At 39.9% G+C, this 22,337-nt stretch overlaps 1 protein-coding gene across 1 annotated transcript in view; it reads right to left on the minus strand.

Annotated features, from left to right (window-relative positions):
• Positions 1 to 22,337, minus strand: part of LOC309652442 (anosmin-1-like) — a 189,124-nt gene that overhangs the window by 77,137 nt on the left and 89,650 nt on the right. Inside the window, exon 3 of the mRNA XM_082446234.1 lies at positions 81 to 143. Coding sequence (XP_082302360.1) covers positions 81 to 143 — 63 coding nt within the window. The remainder of the gene's footprint in view (positions 1 to 80; positions 144 to 22,337) is intronic.

Consider the following 22,337-nt stretch of genomic DNA (forward strand, 5'->3'; position numbering starts at 1 on the left):
CCCATGCCAAGGACCCACTGGCACGTGGTCAGCCTGCAACTGTGTCCCGAGTGTCCGTGGCTGTGTACGGGGCCTCTTACCTCACAGAAGCTCTGGCACTGCTGCTTCCGCAGGTCCCAGGACACCTTGCAGGGCTCCAGGCACTGGGAGAGATGAACAGTGAAAACCAATCAGTAAACACGGGAAAGAAACAAGGCCCAAAAGGAAAGAGCCCACCTGTGTGCACCCCTGGCTTTTCAGGGCCTACTTTCCCTAGTGACTTTGGGAAATCCAGTGAATCAGCAGCTCATCTGAACTGTGTGTAACACAGGAATCTGAGGAAGAGTGTCACGACCGAGCAGGGACAGAAAGACATACGTTTCCACACAATCGAGAAAGGAGAGCCGCACGGTCTGGAGGCGACACGGAGGAGAAGCAGTTATATCCCCTGTCAGGCACAGCAGTGTGGATATTTACTTTTATTCAGTAAAAAATATTTTCTAAAGGTTGTGGTTACAGATGGATTCTTTTCTCATCAGCTTTAACAATAACCTGCTTTTAAATGGACAAAATAGGGCTATTTTTTGAATGTTCTTCTGTAAGTGACTGAAGTATTGCATTAAATATATGTATATGTGTGTATATATATATATATGTTTATATATATATCACACCCATTACTGTTAACTTATGTGTTTATCTCAGTGAATCCAGCAGCATTCACATGTATCCAGTTTAATTACTCTATTAAAATGGATTGAATAAACCTGAATATGAGACTCTGCCATAAGAGCTTCAGAATAAAGTTTGAATACATATATATAATTTACACATATGATTTTAAAAATCAAAGATAAGAGCCAGGATCCACTGTTCAGTAACAATTGTAATAATAAATATATTACTGAATGAACAAAGTATATATACATGTAAATGTAGGTTTTATATATATACTATATATAATATATAATTATAACACTTAAAATATAGTACTATATATACTATCTATATAATATATTGTAATAAGAGATAACAGCCAAGCCTCGTGATTGAAACTAAAATCTTATATTCATATGAATGGATATTTGATTCTCAAGATTATATTTTAATGCAAATTTTAATTAGTACAAATTAATCATCTCGTATAGTTAAATGACAGTTATCTAAATATTGGCATACCCTGGCTCCCATAAGCTCATGATTATTCTATCTATCTGACTTTCATTATTGATAAATTTTCCAGTTGATATCAAAATTCTCAGTGAAATTTCAGACATATATAATGTAGAATTCAGAACATACACCCGTACTATATTTTCACTTTACTTTCTAGTAACCTCCCTGTTTTAAAATACAGTTTAAAGATGAACTGGAAGACTCTATGTGAAATTTACTTTGCAAAAATCCATTGCTATTTTTTTCAATCAAAAATGCATATATGAAAACAAACTACTGACTGTATCAACTGTCAGTCTGTCACAGCACTGCTCTCAAAGTGTGATAAAGGACCAATAATATGAGCATCACCTTGGAGTTCATGGGAAATGCACTAGATGTACAGAGTCAGATCTCTGGGATTGGGAGCCAAGAATCTCTTTTAGCAAGTTCCCCTGAAAATCTTGGTGCTTACACTAAACTTTAAAAAGAACTGCCTTATTGTGGTAAACATTTCCCAATATATATGTGTATCAAATCATCACACTGTACACTTTAAACTTACACAATGTTATATATGTCACTTATATCTCAATAAAGCTGGGGGAAAAAAAGAACTGCTGTAGAATTTGATGAAAACAGAGTCTGTAATGGCTCTTTCTTGGTTCATGTAAGTATCATTTAAGAATCAGTCTACTGCTTGTGAGAATATTCTAGATTTGATATCCTTTAATGTTGCATATGAACAATTCATTTTTAGTTATTTTAAATTAAAAAACTTGAGCTCGTCAATGATGCTTTTCCAAGACCTATATAAGCGTGTCCCAAGTCTATTAGTGTTCACCTCTTCCAAGCATGTTCTAAAACAGATGTACAATTTTTCACCAATATAACAATTCTAAAAGAATACCATTTTTCTAATAGCAATGAAATAGTTTAAAACTTGTCTACCTTACATATTTCATGAGCTTCCTAAAGAGTGAGTTTTGTTTCCTAAAGGTACATCCAATGCCTTACCCACAGAGCTATCCTAATTTGTTGCAAGACATTGGCTCCTAGCCAAAAAACTTCACTGGTCATTTAATAAATATGCTTAGACCTAACTCCTTCTCAAGACTCCTTGAAATGAATAACTGGCACTCTTTCAAATACCTTGCAATTTTTTTCATTTGAAGAAGTGGCCTACAACGGAGCAGGACCGCACCACAAGACCTGGGGATTTTTCACGGACAGAGGCTCAGCTACTGACAAGTTAAGCCTCTGTCATTTCACTCGGGAAACATCCAACAAGCATTTATTCCATATAAAAACTGTTCAGTGCAATGTGGCTAAAAATGTCTCAGAATAATTATGTAATTCTTGCTTTCTGTCATTACTGAAAATGTAAATTATGAAAACAAGATATTACATGTGTACAGTTGCATTTTCACAACTAGAGACATGCATGAGTGCATTAAAAAAGTCAGTCCTTTGTGATGTCCATGATTCCAAATAACCATATTCCTGACAACTTGTGGAATAAATGCCTTATAAAAACTAGATATCATTTACAAAAGTGGGCATATTTCTGAAATGCTAACAACAGCAATACGTAATGCACTTGTCTTCTTGTTAACCCAGAATCTCCATCTGTCAAGTCTAGCATTGGTATATGCAATTCATTTAAAGTTCTATTTTAATTGCATGCTTGCCTCATTTCCAGTCACCACTAATCAGTAGCACCTAAAGATACATCTCAAAATGCTACTAATGACAGCCAACATTTTCTTTTAGTAATCCTCTGTGAAAACTACCTGACAAGAACAGCCTAGATGTAAACATCTGAGTAAATCTTTGCAGGATAAATTTTCCAAAGCTCTATTTATTTATGGTGCTACTGGCCAGGTAAAATGATTTCAACAAAAGCTGAAGAGGAAAAAAATGACAGCCTTTTCTCTCACACTTTGAACAAGAAGAAAACACTTTCTATTTCTCCAAGTAATAATAATAAAAAAGTACTGCCAAAAAAAGGTAGTCGCAAAACTCTCTTCCCTGTGTGAAGGGAGTAGAAGAGAAATAATACTACAAGCAAACAACGGCAACTCTAAGGGCCATGATCACATACTGCGTCAAACTACAAAAACAAACAAACAAACAAAAACAGTACTCAAAGTAAGTATTTTAGCAAGTGGTTTAGACTTTCAAGCTTTAGGCTGATCAACTGTTTGAAATCATTTCCTCCTAGGCTACTGCTTCAAGCCCAATGAAGAGAAACTTCACATTTCAGAGAAACTTAAAAAAAAAAAGGTTGAGCAAGCTAATCACATTGATCATCATTTGGAATGTAGCTATCAATTTTTTTTTACTTAATCTAGAAAGATACATTCACAATATCACTTGCTCAGATGATAATTGTATATTAAATTTATATTTTTTAAATGTACAGTAATAGAGATTGGCTCAAGATGGTGTAGTAAAAGGACAAGTGCTCCCTCCCTCTTGTGAGAGCAACAGAATCACAACTAACTGCTGAATAATCATCGACAGGAAGACACTGGAACTCACCAAAATAGATACCCCACATCCAAAGACAAAGGAGAAGCCGCAGTGAAACAGTAGGAGGGGCGCAATCACAATAAAATCCAATCCCGTAACCGCTGGGTGGGTGACCCCCAAAATGGAGAATAATTATACCACAGAAGTCCACCACCTGAGTGAAGTTCTAAGCTACATGTCAGGCTTCCCAACCTGGGGGTCAGGAAATGGGAGGAGGAATTCCCAGAGAATCAGACTTTGAAGGCTACTGGGATTTGATTGCAGGACTTCGAAAGGTCTGGGGGAAACAAAGACACTCTCGGAGGGCACACACAAAGTAGTGTGCACATCGGGACCCAGGGGAAAGTGCAGTGACCCCATAGGAGACTAAACCAGACCTACCTGCTAGTGTTGGAGGGTCTGCTGCAGAGGCGGGGGGCGGCTGTGTCTCACTGTGAGGACAAGGACACTGGCAGCAGAAGTTCTGGGAAGTACTCCTTGGCATGAGCCCTCCCAGAGTCCTCCATTAGCCACATCAAAGAGCCCAGGTAGGCTCCAGTGTTGGGTTGCCTCAGGCCAAATAACCAACAGGGAGGGAACCCAGCCCCACCCATCAGCAGACAAGCGGATTAAAGTTTTACTGAGCTCTGCCCACCAGAGCAACAGCCAGCTCTACCCACCACCAGTCCCTCCCATCAGGAAACTTGCACAAGCCTCTTAGATAGCCTCATCCAACAGAGGGCAGACAGCAGAAGCAAGAAGAACTACAATCCTGCAGGCTGTGGAACAAAAACTGCGTTCACAGAAAGATAGACAAGATGAAAAGGCAGAAGGCTATGTACCAGATGAAGGAACAAGATAAAACCCCAGAAAAGCAACTAAATGAAGTGGACATAGGCAACCTTCCAGAAAAAGAATTCAGAATAATGATAGTGAAGATGATCCAGGACCTCGGAAAAAGAATGGATGCAAAGATTGAGAAGATGCAAGAAATGTTTCACAAAGACCTAGAAGAATTAAAGAACAAACACCTAGAAGAATTAAAGAACAAACAAACAGGGATGAACAATACAATAACTGAAATGAAAAACACACTAGAAGGAAAGAATAGCAGAATAACTGAGGCAGAAGAACGGATAAGTGACCTGGAAGACAGAATGGTGGAATTCACTACCACAGAACAGAATAAAGAAAAAAGAATGGAAGGAAGTGAAGAGAGCCTAAGAGACCTTTGGGACAACATTAACATTGTAGAGGTCCCAGAAGGAGAAGAGAGAGAGAAAGGACCTGAGAAAATATGTAAAGAGATTATAGTCAAAAACTTCCCTAACATGGGAAATGAAATAGCCACCCAAGTCCAGGAAGCGCAGAGAGTCCCAGGCAGGATAAACCCAAGGAGAAACACGCTGAGACACATAGTAATCAAACTGGCAAAAATTAAAGACAAAGAAATATGATTAAAAGCAACAAGGGAAAAACAACAAATAACATACAAGGGAACTCCCATAAGGTTAACAGCTGATTTCTCAGCAGAAACTCTACAAGCCAGAAGAGAGTGACACGATATATTTAAAGTGATGAAAGGGAAGAACCTACAACCAAGATTACTCTACCTGGCAAGGATCTCATTCAGATTCCATGGAGAAATCAAGAACTCTACAGAAAAGCAAAAGCTAAGAGAATTCAGCACCACCAAACCAGCTCTACAACAAATGCTAAAGAAACTCCTCTAAGTAGGAAAAACAACAGAAGAAAGGGACCTACAAAAACAAACCCAAAACAATTAAGAAAATGGTCATAGGAACATACATATTGATAATTACCTTAAACGTGAATGGATTAAATGCTCCAACCAAAAGACACAGGCTCGCTGAATGGATACAAAAACAAGACCCATATATATGCTGTCTACAAGAGACCCACTTCAGACCTAGGGACACATACAGACTGAAAGTGAGTGGACGGAAAAAGCTATTCCATGCAAATGGAAATCAAAAGAAACCTGGAGTAGCAATACTCATATCAGATAAAATAGACTTTAAAATAAAGAATGTTACAAGAGACAAGGAAGGACACTACATAATGATCAAGGGATCAATCAAAGAAGAAGATATAACAATTATAAATATATATGCACCCAACATAGCAGCACCTCAATACATAAGGCAAATGCTAACAGCTATAAAAGAGGAAACTGACAGTAACACAATAATAGTGGGGTACTTTAACACCTCACTTGTTAAATGGACAGATCATCCAGACAGAAAACTAATAAGGAAACACAAGCTCTAAATGACACAATAGACAAGATAGATTTAATTGATATTTATAGGACATTCCATCCAAAAACAGCAGATTACACTTTCTTGTCAAGTGAACACGGAACACTCTCCAGGATAGATCACATCTTGAGTCATGAATCAAGCCTTGGTAAATTTAAGAAAACTGAAATTGTATCAAGCATCTTTTCCGACCACAATGCTGTGAGATTAGAATTACATGGGAAAAAATGTAAAAAACACAAACACATGGAGGCTAAACAATACATTACTAAATAACCAAGAGATCAATGAAGAAATCAAAGAGGAAATCAAAAAATACCTAGATACAAATGACAATGAAAACACAATGATCCAAAACCTATGGGATGCAGCAAAAGCAATTCTAAGAGGGAAGTTTATAGCAATACAATCCTAGCTCAAGAAACAACAGAAATCTCAAATAAACATTCTAACTTTACCCCTAAGGGAGCTACAGGAAGAAGAACAAACAAAACCCAGAGTTAATAGAAGGAAAGGAATCATAAAGATCAGAGCAGAAGTAAAAGAAATAGAAACAAAGAAAACAACAGCAAAGATCAATAAAACTAAAAGCTGGTTCTTTGAGAAGATAAACAAAATTGATAAACCTTTAGCCAGACTCATCAAAAAAAGAGGGAGAGGATTCAAATAAAATTAGAAATGAAAAAGGAGAAGTTACAACGGACAATGCAGAAATACAAAGCATCACAAGAGACTAACAAAAGCAACTCTGCCAATAAAATGGACAACCTGGAAGAAATGGACAAATTCTTAGAAAGGTATAAACTTCCAAGACTGTACCAGGAAGAAATAGAAAACATGAACAGACAAATCACAAGTATTGAAATTGAAACTGTGCTTAAAAATCTTCCAACAAACAAAAGTCCAGGACCAGATGGTTTCACAGGTGAATTCTATCAAACATTTAGAGAAGAGCTAACACCTATCCTTCTCAAATTCTTCCAAAAATTTGCAGAGGAAGGAACACTCCCAAACTCATTCTATGAGGCCACTATCACCCTGATACCAAAACCAGATAAAGAAACTACAAAAAACGAAAATTACAGACCAATATCACTGATGAATATAGATGCAAAAATCCTCAACAAAATACTAGCAAACAGAATCCAACAACACATTAAAAGGATCATACACCACGATCAAGTGGGATTTATCCCAGGGATGCAAGGATTCTTCAATATATGCAAATCAACCAATGTGATACAGCATATTAACAAATTGAAGAATAAAAACCATATGATCCTCTCAATAGATGCAGAAAAAGCTTTTGACAAAATTCAACACCATTTATGATAAAACCTCTCCAGAAAGTGGGCATAGAGGGAACCTACCTCAACATAATAAAGGCCATATATGACAAACCCACAGCAAACATCATTCTCAATGGTGAAAAACTGAAAGCATTTCCGCCAAGATCAGGAACAAGACAAGGATGTCCACTCTCCCCACTCTTATTCAACATAGTTTTGGAAGGCTTAGTCATGGCAATCAGAGAAGAAAAAGAAATAAAAGGAATACAAATTAGAAAATAAGAAGTAAAACTGCCACTGTTTGCAGATGACATGATACTATACATAGAGAATCCTAAAAATGCCACCAGAAAACTACTAGAGCTAATCAATGAATTTGGTAAAGTTGCAGGATACAAAATTAATGCACAGTAATCTCTTGCATTCCTGTACACTAACAACAGAAGATCAGAAAGAGAAATTAAGGAAACAATCCCATTCACCATTGCAACAAAAAGAATAAAATACCTAGGAATAAACCTACCTAAGGAGGTAAAAGACCTGTACTGAGAAAACTTTAAGACACTGATGAAAGAAATCAAAGATGACACAAACAGATGGGGAGATATACCATGTTTTTGGATTGGAAGAATCAATACTGTGAAAATGACTATACTACCCAAAGCAACCTAGAGATTCAGGTCACTCCCTATAAAATTACCAATGGCATTTTTTACAGAACTAGAACAAAAAAATCTTAAAATTTGTATGGAGACCTAAAAGACCCTGAATAGCCAAAACAATCTTGAGGGAAAATAATGGCGCTGGAGGAATCAGACTCCCTGACTTCAGAATATACTACAAAGCTACAGTAATCAAGACAGTATGGTACTGGCACAAAAACAGAAATATAGATCAGTGGAACAGGATAGAAAGCCCAGAGATAAACCCATGCACCTATGGTCAACTAATCTATGATAAAGGAGGCAAGGATATGCAATGGAGAAAAGACAGCCTCTTCAATAAGAAGTGCTGGGAAAACTGGACAGCTACATGTACAAGAATGAAATTAGAACACTTCCTAACACCATACACAAAAATAAACTCACAATGGATTAAAGACCTAAATGTAAGACCGGACACTATAAAACTCTTAGAGGAAAACATAGAAAGAACACTCTTTGACATAAATCACAGCAAGATCTTTTTTGACCCACCCCCTAAAGTAATGGAAATAAAAACAAAATAAGCAGTGGGACCTAATGAAACGTCAAAGCTTTTGCACAGCAAAGGAAACTATAAACAAGACGAAAAGACAACCCTCAGGATGGGAGAAAATATTTGCAAACAAATCAATGGACAAAGGATTAATCTCCAAAATATACATAAACAGCTCATGCAGCTCAATATTAAAAAAACTAACAACCCAATCCAAAAATGGGCAGAAGACCTAAATAGACATTTCTTCAAAGAAGACATACAGATGGCCAAGAGGCACATGAAAAGCTGCTCAACATCACTAATTATTAGAGAAATGCAAATAAAAACTACAATGAGGTATCACCTCATACCGGTTAGAATGGGCATCATCAGAAAATCTACAAACAACAAATGCTGGAGGGGGTGCGGAGAAAAGGGAACCCTCTTGCACTGTTGGTGGGAATCTAAATTGATACAGCCACTATGGAGAACAGTATGGAGGTTCCTTAAAAAACTAAAAATAGAATTACCATATGATCCAGCAATCCCACTACTGGGCATATACCCTGAGAAAACCATAATTCAAAAAGACACATGCGTCCCAATGTTCATTGCAACACTATTTACAATAGCCAGGACATGGAAGCAACCTAAATGCCCATCAACAGACGAATGGATAAAGAAGATATGGTACATATACACAATGGAATATTACTCAGCCATAAAAAGGAACGAAATTGGGTCATTTGTAGAGACATGGATGGACCTAGAGACTGTCATACAGAGTAAAGTAAGTCAGAAAGAGAAAAACAAGTATCATATATTAATGTATATATGTGGACTCTAGAAAAATGGTACAGTTGAACTGGTTTGCAAGGCAGAAATAGAGACACAGATGTAGAAAACAAACGTATGGACACCAAGGGGGAAAAGCGGCGGGGGGTGTGGGTGGTGGTGGTAGGATGAATTGGGAGATTGGGATTGACATGTATACACTAATACATATAAAATAGATAACTAATAAGAACCTGCTGTATACAAAAAATAAATAAAATAAATTCAAAAAAAATAATTAGGGATAAATCTGATTTTAAAATGTCAAGACCTATATGCTGAAAACCCAGACTACTTCTAAGTGAACTTAAAAAAGAAATAAATAAAGTGAGAGATATGTTGTGTTTAAAATAAATAAATAAAAAATAAAATGTACCATAATATAAAACATGTTCATACAATATTCCACTCATGGAATAGTGAGCAATGAGACTTTGTGACATTTACTACATTTACTACAATACTCTTTATCATTTAGCTGCAGCTCAATAAACACCTGCTGAATAAATCTATTGATAAATTGAAATGTTTTTATAACCAGTACTTAGGACTGGGATACCCAAGTACTTCCAGAGACCAAGCAAATAATGAGGAAGAGTGAAGGGGGTAAATTTTGGATAACTGGGGTGACAGAAAGAATGGTAAACTGGAGAGGTCAGCCAGGATCCAGGAAACAACTGCTCTTTGCTGCCTTCTGGTTGTTTTCCAGAATTGCCTGACACTCAAACTTTACAGAGAAGCCAATGATGCAGAATTTATCTAAATCCTTCCAACTTTTAAATATATTGTACAACACTGTACAGGTCTTTTTTATTGTAATTAACTTATATCATAATATACTAGAGGGAATCCCCTGGTGGTCCAGTGGTTAGGACTCCACGCCTCCACTGCAGGGAGCCCAGGCTTGATCCTGTAAGCCGCGTGGCGTGGCTAAAAAAAAAAAAAGATAGTAGGTAAATTTTTTAAATTGCTCTAAGTAAGTGGTTCTGAAATGGGAGTGATTTTGTATTCCCAGGGGACATTTGGCAATGTCTGGAATCATTTTGTTATGATTAAGGGGAGAGGTACTGGCTTCTTGGGGGTGACGCTAGGGATGCTGCTTAAACATCCACCAGGGCCCAGATAGCACTCACATGATAAAAAATTACCTGACTCCAGATGTCAACCGTGCCAAGGTTGAGAATTTTTGAACAACATGCAAAGGAACCGGAGTAACAGAGCTGGTCCTGAGAAACAACTTACCCAGGATGGAGGAGTAAATGCTACTCAGGACCATGACCTACAATCATGGAACAATTCTGTACATTTTGGCCACATTCATCCTTCTAAAACACGGTTTTGAAGATGTGAGGTCACTGATACAATTAGTCAATCATTATCGAATTTAACCTAAAGTACATGGTTTTACATTCAAAACATCTGGTCAACCAGCAAATCCTGTCCAACCAACTCCTTCAACCTCCTATGAATTGCTTCCAGTGAAGCTGGTTGCTTTTCTGTTCCCCCCAAACAAGATCCTTTCTAATTCCACTCTGTTGTGATATGTCTTCCTTACAGACAAGCTATTCTGTCCTTCTCCACTCAGATCAGTAGCTGCTTCAAACCATCTATTTTTGGCCATTGCTATCCACACAGCACACACTGATTTGCCCTCTCTGCAACCATGCAGCATTTAGAGTTCCCCCCAAGAATCCTCACATTTTTGACTGATTTGTGGAGCCTATGACTTGTATTAAAGTTACACTACCTCCAGATCCTCCTGAGGAGGGAATATGTCTGCAAACCCTTTTATAATCCCTCACAAGGCATATGGGACTGAACATGCAAACAAGAGAACAGATTATAAAAAACAAGCCATGTGCACCATGGAATGGAAAGCCGTGGTTTGAGCCCTAACTTGGCCATGTGTCTCATCTACAACTGAGAAAATCACATGAACTGTTTAGCCTCAGCTTGATAATTCAAATATGAGAACACCACCATCCATGTTCACTTGTTAAACTATCACCGAATGTGAGAGAATCTTTACAGATTTACGGAGCACGTTTAAAATGATTTGTTCAGTGGAGCCTCTTCACAACAAAACTACGGAAGTGTGTAAAATTAGGTACTATTATTCTCACATTTTAGAGAGAGGAAACTGCAGTTTAGAGAGGTTGAGGAAACAAAGCAAGTGACTGTGGGTGAGGCTATGGGAACTGGAATTTGGAGCCACGCTTTGGCACACTCCAAGGAATGTTATTTCCATTATAAAGCACTGCCCCATTTACGCCACATGCTGCAAGAGCTTAAAGAGATGAGATATGTGACAGGGATTTGGAAACTGAAGAGCAGTCTGCAAATCTATGAGATTACTAAATTATTATGATTCCCAAGGAGGATTCAGCTCCAGAATGCCCTAGGTGCTACAAATTCCAAGGTATTTATGTATACCACAGACAAAGAGATCCCACTCTTCTGAGCCAAAGTACTGACAAGGAGGAAAATTATTGATATTGCTTTGGTGAACTACCATCTGGGCAGTTTAGCACAAAGTTCCATACCTTATATTTAACCCAAAACTTTCACGCAAAAGTACAGAAAAGGAAATTATATTACCTAAATGGCAATCACAAAAAATTCTGAGGCAAAAAAGTTTCCTATAAAATTCAAATTTTCACACATGCCCAATCCTCAAGGAAACAGAACCCATAATTACATTATGCTAAATAGACAGAACCCACGTTAAAACAAAGCAGCCAGCATTCCATACTTTTCAACCTGTTCACATTAACTTCTGCTAAATCAATGAATGTGGATTCATATTTCCTATGTGCTAAGTGGTCATCGACTCACCAAGGTGGGGGAAATCTGGCCAAAATTTGTTCCACCCTGAGGTAGTCTATCATCTCCATGGGAGAAAAGCATGCAAATAAATCAGTCTACAGCAACAAAGTATACAATAAGTGATAGAAGAATAAAGTCCCATAAGAAACCAAAGTGGTATGTTCTTCCGTATGGGATAATTGGAGAGGATTTCACAGAACTGAGGGCTCATGAATTACCTTAGAAGGATGAGGAGGACCTGATCAATTGTAAATAGATCTGGGGCCTGGACAATGTCGTAAATATGTGGAGTGTGAGAGCTAAAAAAGAAGATGCAATAAAACACAAGGCTAGGAAGATGGCCCTTGGAATTCACTGAGAGCCACTGACAGTCCTAGAAAGGAGTTGCTTGCCCCTATCTGTGCTTAAAATGACTTGAGTGTTAGAATAGGAGATGGATTATGGAGGCAAAATATGCAGCAAATGAAACCAGAGCAAAAGTTTTTACAATTTCTTCCAAACCTTCTCTCCAGCACTTCTAGTGCCAATACGCCATTTGGATGGAAGAGGACATTGGATGAAAGGAAAAGAAAAAATCAACCTACGAAAGGCAATGTGGGAGAAATGAGAATGGGAAAGGCACCCAACTTTCTAACTTCAAGCGAAAAGGAGCTGACTGTGTCAATATGACGGAGGGTGCAGGCGAAACAAACATGGGGCAAGAGGTGGAATTAAGCGTTTAATGTGATGAGTTTGAGCTGTCAAGTGGATATACAGGGAAGGATGTCCACCAATCTACTGGAATTATGGATACACAGTTCTGGAGAAAGGGTAAAGCTAATGATGAGCATTTACAGGTTTCTTTTCTCTTTCTTTCTACATCATGCATTCATTTCTTTCATAAACATGTGCTGAATTCCATCACCACGGCGTCACGCTAAGTGATGGGTCTGTTAAATTTATGAATTACACACACACACACACACACACACACCTGCCTTCAAGTTCTTCACAGTCTAGAAAGGTAAACAAGGCATGTTCACTTTTAAGCAAAAGTCCAAGATACATGTCAAAAGGAAGTAGAGAAAATATGAAGTTGGCATGTCAAGAATTTGGGGAGCTGGGATATATGAGAGCTAGAATGGCAACACTGAGGTGACCTCACAGTTCAGCAAAATGTTTTTGTGTGATCTATCTTGCCCCCTCTTCTGTATTTGTGCCCGGGGAGACTGAAAAAGAAGGGACTGGAACATATTGGTAGGCAGAAAAAAAGGATCAGGTGGAGGGGGTCTGACTGAAGATGTAGGAGAAATGGGAAATAATCAACAGATCCAGGTCCCAGAGAATGTTGCAGGGGTTACAACATGGAAACACAGAATTTTAGAAAGGCAAGCATCTTTGATGGCATCTAACCCAACCCTACATCTTCCAGATTTGGGAACTAAAACATCTTTACAGGAACAATGGCTGGGTAGCAGGATTCAGGTCCAGGGCTCCATTTGTGATTGGACACAGACCAATCAATTCACTGTTGAGCTTAGAGGATGTAAGAATCTGGAGGCAGAGACACACAACAATGGTCATGAGAAGCACATTCTGTCCATAGTTTTCCAGTGTGGTGAGAAAGTGCTAATGATGAGATGTGTGTGCCCTTCTAGGGGCAATTCTGGTGACTGAGCTTGCGAGGTCCTGAGCTGATAGACAACACAGGTGAGGGACACAGAAACTGACGATTCCAGCCAGGTCTGAGGTTTCTGACACATGAAAGAGTAACATTTGCCCAAGAGGATTCTTTCAGAATAAAAACTTTAATGACCACATTTTTAAATGCCCGTGTGTAGTAGGTACTCAGTGAATGAGATGCCCTTCCATTTCTAGAAGACCAGTAAGGAGAATTAATTTTAGTTCTTTCGTATTTCCCTGATATCTACCTTTTGTTTCTCTTAATTAAAGAAGAAAATAAACCTTCTTTCAATTCTAGTCTCTCAAGCATGTTCCAATAATTGTTTTAAAAGTGCCAATTTTTTGCCCAAATTCCAACAGCTATGGACGGGTGAGGTGGCATGTTCTTGCGTATGTGGCCGGAAGGTGGAATCAGAAGGAAAAATCTGAGACTAGAGCACCGCACGTTTTATAGGACATATGGTATGCTCTCACACAAAAAAAATTTTCTGTTGAATAAAAAAAAATTAAATAGTGATTTATATTTAATTTTTGTCTGAATGGTTGCCTGGATGTAAAGAATAAATTTGGGGTTCCACAAAAAAAAAAATCCACTTTTCATTTCATACAGGTATATACTCATAGCATATAATAATGCCAGCAACAGAAGTTTCCAAAGACCTTTTCTGTTTTCTGAATTAATGGCAGCAAGTTTCTCTAGGAAACTGTAGATCTGTTTTTTAGATGGAAGCGTTTTTTCCCCCAGTATATTTCCTGAAATATGTGCACCATAGTGGCTTTAGAAGTATTCACGGACCCTCTCCAGCTCTAAACTGGTATAGAAATTGTTACAATCCTGTTGTGTCAAAAAGTGTACCGCGTCTTGCCAAACTAATGAAACCTTTTGGCAGTCAGTCCACGGAAGTACAGCTGAACAATCAGCAAAACCTAAACCCGAGAGCTGCAGCGTGCCAGCCCAGCACGGCGATGTCACACCTCAGACATCTCACATCACAAGACAACTTTCTCTGAAACACTCTAAGGATAGTTACTCTCCTGCCGCGATGCTTATCAAGAAATCTGGGCCTCATTTGATCACAACTACTGTTCACAATAAAGGGAATTCTAACATCAAGAGCTCTTTTAGTTTCAGCGAAAGTATTTAGAAACAAACAAACAAAAAAACAATTAAAATGGAAAAAAGAAACGAATCGAGGTAGTTATTATCAGAAAACCATCCTGTCACTGTCATTCCTTCTCATACCGTTATGCCTATCATGAAGCCTCTTGAAATAGATCCGTCAGGGGATTCTGTTTCATTAAAGACCAAACAGACTTTCCTAGCATCCAGATTTTCCACTTGATCATCTGCTATGGCATTTTGGCAGAGTACTGAAGTTCCAGATAATAGCCCATGGTTACTTCTCAAATTAAAAAGATACTATGTATACCTGTATACATACCTGTAACTTATATGATATTGTGCATCAAATATAGTTCAATTAAAAATTTTTGTAATAAAAAGTTTTCAAAAATAAAGGTAAAAAATATTAGTAATGAAGAGAAAGTGACAACTTTACAGGGGAGAAACCTGGAGATAATACCTTAACTAAGTGATAAAGGATACATCTCCAGGAACGGGGAAACCCACCTGGTGCGCCCCTGATGCGATGCACTGGTAAAAACAAAGCATCACCGTCACTGAGACAGTGTCCTGCCCAAAGGGCAGAACCTGAATTGAACCATGAGGAAGTATCAGACAAATCCAGAATGAGGCGCCTTGTACAAAGCAACAAGCCTCTAGTCTTAAAAAATACCAACATTGGGAACTTGCTGGCAAGACGACGGCATAGAAGGACGTGAGCTCCCCCCTTCTTAGGAAAACACCAGAATCAGAAAAACAAAAACAAAAACAAACAAACAAAAACACTGGAACCTACCAAAAAAGACCCTACATCCAAAGACAAAGAAGAAGCCACAAGGAGACGATTCCTTTATAAGAACTGGTCTCTCATCTTTGTATCTGTGTGGTCAGTATTTGCAGGACTTTGAATTTACCCACATTAAACTTCATATTATTAGTTTCAAAAAAAAAACCCAATATCATGAGAGGCAAAGAAGGGCTGAGGATTGCTTCCAGATGAAAGGAGAGTAAAGACATGTGACAATTAAACGCAAAACCATGCTGATGGGTCGGATCCTGAATCAGAGAAAACAATGCCAGACAGGACGCTATTCACACAATTAGTGAAATTTAAAATTCAGACCAAATGTGAGATCTTAAGATTACATCAACGTGAAATTCTCTGAGTTCGATTAGTCCACGGCAGTTATGCAAGAGATGCATGCTGAAACGTTTAGGCGTAAAGAGTCATGATGTCTGCAACTTACTTTTAAATGGTTAGGAAAAAATAACAATTGTAAGTGCACACATACACCTATATCTGTCTATCTAGAGAGAGAGAATGTGATAAAGCAAATAAAACTTAACTGGTAAATCTAGATTGGGGTCAGAAACTAGAAACCAGGGACCAAATCTGACCCATCATCTATCTGTTTTTGTAAATAAAATTTATTGGAACACAGACACACCCATTCATTTATGTATTGTCACTGGTTGCTTTTGTGCTACAATAGCCGAGTTGAATAGTTGAAACAGTTTGTGTGGCCAAGAAAGGCAAAAATATTTACTTGTCTTTGTCAGAATGTTTGCTGTACCCTGATCTAGATGAAAGATATATGGAAGTTCTCTGTCCTATTCTCGTAACTTTCCTGAAGTGTTCTAAATGAAGTTAAAAACGAATAGATCAAAACAACAAGGTCCTACTGTATAGCACAGGGAACTATATTCACTATCCTGAGATAAACCATAATGGAAAAGAATATAAAAAAGACTGTATACATGTGTATAACTGAGTCACTTTGCTGTATAGCAGAAATTAACACAACATTGTAAATCAACTATACTTCAAATTTTAAAAAATGAACACATCAAGTAATCTTAAAATTACTCAAAATCACAAATTTTCTTCAGCAGGCATCACTGAAATCTATTATGGACATAGACCTATGGGCAAAAGGTGATTTTAAAATTAGTAAAGCGGTTATAAACAAGTTGTGGGAAGAAATGGAGACTTAGGGACAAAGGCTTGAGACCTGAAACCTCATAGTGACCGAGGGGCACGTCTTCCCACAGAATGGTTAACAAAAACCGTCTAGGCTCTGCAAAGTTGTATCTAACAGGTTCTGTAAACAGGTGGTTTAAGGACAGCCTCAGGAACCCTGATGGTGCTGAGGCTGGAACAGCCCCGTCATCCTGGAGTCCCATGCGGGGGTGTGTGACGACCCCAATCATCTCGACCCCTTGTCTCGGTTTCTGATTATAAACACAGGAAATGAGTTCACTCAGCCCTGTGGTCCAATTTGCCTCTGAAAATGTCCCTCCCTCCTTTGTACTAAAGGAACCATTCTTACAACATCAAAGCAAAACGTTTCTCACAATGAAAGTAGGAAATGAGTATAACCTACTTATTTTGCCGTTGCAAACCATTCAATGAGACGTCCTGCATAATTATCAGCTTCCAGTAGTACTTGCACATGCTGCCTAAATTCATACCTAAATTCTAAAATCAGCGGAATCAGCCCATCCCTATTACAAGTCCAATGAGGAAAAACTGATCCTGGTGTTTGGCCAAGGCAGGGCTGTAACAGAAGGGTGTGTTCCATTTCCTCATCCTAACTTGGACATTTCCCTAAAGACACTTGAGAATGGGCCCTCAGTGGGATATGGACCGCAGAAGCAGACAGCCCAACCAAATGATGTACACGACAAGACAGCCTTTCCTCTGGGAAAATTAAAAATGTATATTTCATCAGGGCGCTCAGCAAATCAACAATGGCTGGAGAATATTATCTCTATGTCATTTCAAAGCCAGATATCTCCCTCTCTCTCTCTCTCACGCATGCATGCACGCACACACGCGCACACACGCGCACACACACACCATTTTTTATTATAGTTTGATCACAGGCCTGTGTGTCCTTTGCAGGCTATCAAATCAACGACTCATCCTTCTCCAATATTGACCCCCAGGTAATCAAAATAACTTGGGAAGCCTGTCTCCACCATGAGTCAGATTTTAAAGACTGAATTAAGAACTGTCTTGTGCTTTCATTCGATCAGATGCTGCACAGCTCCAGAGGAATCCCTGGTCAGAGCGTCCTGCGGGTTTAACCAGCCAGGCCCCGCTCCCTCGTGAAAGCCAGAATGTAATCTGCACAGCATGCGTCTGACAGCACTGAGGCCCGAGTTAAGGAACTGCTCCCGACATGCCACACACTGAATGGAGATTAGGACTTCCCTGCCTTCATGCTACATTGAAAAGCTTAGGCAAGTCTAGCGTTGATCCTTATCTCCGTATATATTTTCTTCTACACATTTTCTTAACAATACACAATTCCTAAGAAATCATGTAATTGGTGGTGTCAGAGAACCGTGTCAATCGTATCCCCAAGCTGGGTGGCCTGCTGTCCTTTTGCCCTGAGCTACCGGCCTTATAAAATCTTGCCTACGTCACAGGAGTAATTGAGTTCTCAAGTTGGCCCTATATTAAACCTCACGGAGGTACTTTTGAACTTATTTATAATACGTGCTCTGGGTTAATAAGATTATTTATATCAGCAGTATATAAGAATGGCTTAGGCAGATGTACACTGTGGCTAATTATTTCCAAGAAGTCGGATCCATTTGTCTGAGAGGTGAGTGATTGTAGCAGCTACTCCGCAAGGACCCAGGAACGACGCAAGTCCTTACAGTTAGACAAATCATCAGGAGTGTCAACGCTAATCCTTTTCAGACAGAAGCAGCTTGTTACACTGACAGCTTAATATGTATCTGTGTGGCTCGGCTGTCTGACACGTCAAGCTCCAGGAAGGCATGGCGTGCTCCTGAAAGGACAGGGAGTGGGGGGGGCTGCAGCTCGTAAGGACTTTCATGTTTCCTGTCTCCCGAGCCAGATCAGATCAGCCTGGCTTTGTTGACAGTAAAGGGCCTCTAGCACATTAGGGCATCCCTGAACAAACCCATTCAAGTGGGCCTTATGCGGTAGGTCTGCTCAAAATTAACAAGTGAGTCGTAATATTCGTAACTTTCCGGAAGCTGAAAACACTGGGGAGGAGGATATACGTTAGTTATGGGTGGGAGACCCTATTTCTATAGACCCTGTTTGCCCTTTAAACCAAACTTGGAACTTGCACAATCTCACTTGGGTATTTAATTTTGTTCTCCCTTTGAAGAGTGATCTTGAGGTTCTTGTGTCCAGTGGAATTCCATTATAATAAAATACCAATTAAACCTACTTGCGAGCCCAATCAAAACTAGCAGCAAGAGCAAACTTAGTAAGTTGGGATCAGAATGAAGATTTGTTTAATGATTCAGATTTTGCACAAGGTCTAGAATAGACGTCTTTACACCGTGGGCAACGCAGATGTGGGTTTCTTTGCTAATTTCCCCTTGTACCTCTTTTGACCTGAAACACACAATCAACCTCATTTGATGAACTCTATGCTGACCCTCTCGACCACCTTACCCGCTCCTTCATCAGTGGCTCTGCTGGACCAAAAAGGGCAGAAAGAGAAGGCGTTTGCATCGTCCTGACCAGGGCTACCCAACATAAGACCACAGTGGGAATGCTCTACGTATGCATGGTCCAATATGGGAGCCATCAGCCACAGGAGGCAACTGAGGGCCTGAAATGTGGCCAGTGTAAATGAAAAAGTAAACACTTAATTTTAATTCATTTAAATTTGCAGAGCCATATGTGGCTAGCGGCAACCGCCTTGGAGAGTGTTAAAAGAAAGTACAAGGGTGCACATTCCATATCCACTATACATACTCCTTCTAGTGGGAAAGCAAATAAAAACTACATTTCCCAGATGACCGTATCACTAAGATTCGGAATGCAATTTGGCCACGGTAATGAATGCTCCAGGGCAACCTTTGAAGGCGAAAGGGAAGCAGAAGGTATTTTCTTGCTCGTCCCCTCTTCACTCTTTCAGAACCACTGTGGATGCGTGCAGGTTCTCTTCTGTCTTCACTCTTCAGCTTCCTGGATGTCTGAAGAGACTTCCCTGGGGGCGATTCCCAGCTCTGAGGTCACTGTTCTAGAGAGACCTCAGAACAAGCAAGGGGGTCGGCTCTGAATCGCTCTGGAGTCACCTCTGGAGGTTTAGTGCAGAGCCCGTTCCTTCAACACTTCCAATCATTTTAGAAGCATTTAATTCCCTGTATTAAATTCCTTCTAGTTTATGCACCTAGAGTGGTTTGTTTTCTTCATTGACACTGGCTGACACCAGCAACTAGGACGACAGATGTGCATTCAGATTTAACCCCTACGCCATCAAAAATGCAAAGAATGTACCCACGGCTTCTCCCATTGTCTACTGTGTCACCCATGTTAGTTTATAAACTCTGCCTTCATTTTGTTACCTCCTTACCCCTGCATAAGTATGTGTTGAGCCACATCTGTGTGTCCGACACCCTGAGAGACACGGGAAGTTCGTGGGCACATAAGACAGTCTGCCTGCTTCAATCTTAAGTGTGATGGAGGGCAAAATTAATCAAGCCAGTGCAACACGTGGGATCAATACCATGGAAGAAGGATGGAGAGAAGCACAGATGGGGACAACGTAACCCTAGCATAGAGCTGGACAAAGCTCTCTGCATGAAGGGATGTCTAGGCTGTAAAAAGAATAATGAGTAGGAGAAGAATGCGTAGCAAAAGCAAGTGGGATGTTCTTGTCAAATGTGACCTTCAGAAGCATGAAAATAAAGCTGTAAATTTCAGCAATATAGATCCATCCCAATAGTTTCTGCTGGGTTGTGAGATGGGAAACATGCATGATTTATAACACACAGGCTACTCGGAGTAAACTTTAGCTGTTGGGCAAATGGAAGCTGGGATCTTAGCAGTCCTTAGAGTAATTGCTGAATGTGTTTCCAAAAGCATAGCAGACTTGATGTCAAAGTGTAGAACAGAGGAAAGAAAATGACTCTGTTATTAAAGAAATTTATGTTCCCTTTATCAGAGACAAATGATCTAGCTTCCGTTTCTCCAAATATGCAGCGCCATTTATAGAACCAATTCTTCAATTACCTAATAAATACAGCATGGAGAGAGCTGCTTTATGAAATGGTAAAATTCCTAAGTAAGAGTCCATGCACTTGAAAACAGTCTATATTAGGACACTCCTATATTATAACAGACACATGTGGTATTTATGACATAGTTGGTATATTAAGACGGCTTTCTTCCAGCTTAGGGGAGCTTAAAAATAGTCTCACCCACACATGAGATTATTTTGGAAATTTTAGATAAGGTGTACAAACCTCATAAATCTGAGTTGGCAGCTCAATATAACTGAGGACCACTAAATGTGGCAGGATAACTGGCCAAGGACACGCAAGAGGAAAAGTAAAGGGTATTTCTTCCACAGGTTCTATTATTTTCTGCCCAGTTCATTCAGTGTGTTGTCCACTTGCTATTTCCTGAGAGGGACCTAAAACACCTGGAATCTGCAGAATAAAGTAGACGTGCAATCAGCCAAGACACTGCTAACTGATGGTAGTGTAGCCACAAGACTGATGGCCAGCCACTCTGCTCTATTCCTGATGGCACCTAATGAACGCACTTTTACACTCTGAGGACTGCTTTTCTCCTGTTTCTTTAACACGCTCGCGACGTCTCTCCGTGTTGATACAAAACATTAGAAACGTGTACCCCATTATTAACTTTAGGTAGGAAATGTGACTGACTCGTACACAGACTTCATTGCAAAGAGCATTCCAGCGCCTGCAGGAAACAGAGTCTGCTAAACGCTTCGAGAGACTCCAGGCTTGTCCAATAAGGTAAGTCCTTCCCATGAAGTGAGGAGTTTCTCCTTCTTCTAGCTTTCATTTTTTGGACACGAAGCGGCCCTTGCTGTTTGTTAATGAGGAGAAGCCAGGGGCCTTCCCATGCAGAGAAGACTCCAGTCTTCCTCTCCAGCCCTCCCCCGCCCCCCCGAGAGTGACCCAGTGACAACAAAATGCTCTCGGGCCGGGTGGACGGCTCCTCAGGAGTCTTACAGACCACCTAGCAATCAAAGAAGGGGGGGCAGGCCGCCTTTGTGCGGGGGTATTTTGTCCATCCTCCCCCCCCTCCCTCCCTCCCGGACACCCTCACCACTGCCCCGCATGGCTAGGCAGCCAGAGGCAAGGGCTTTTCACTCCGAATTTCACGGCCTGATAAAATGCAGGGGCTGTTTCCCGGGGGACCTGAAAGCCCTCCTTTGTGAGCCGTGGAGGGTCAGGTTAAGTCCTGCGTTTTGGCAGCAGGCATCTGTTTGTCTTCAGCGAGGTCTCCTAATGGGAGGAGGGGGGAGGGAGGGGGGAGGGAGGGGAGGAAGGGAAGCCGCTGCAGAAAGGGGGTTTCGTCTTCGCAGGGGCAAATCCCCGCCTGCCGCTCGACAGAAATCAGGCACATGTAAATGGGCTGCCCACCGCACTGAGAGCCCTACCAAATCAATGCGATTAAGCCGTGAGACACGGAGCTTTCTCTGTCTTGCAGACTCGGCTCTCCCGTGTTGCTCTAAAGAGAAA

The sequence above is a fragment of the Balaenoptera physalus genome (assembly GCF_965194825.1).
Source record: "Balaenoptera physalus genome assembly, chromosome: X".
NCBI lineage: Eukaryota > Metazoa > Chordata > Mammalia > Artiodactyla > Balaenopteridae > Balaenoptera > Balaenoptera physalus.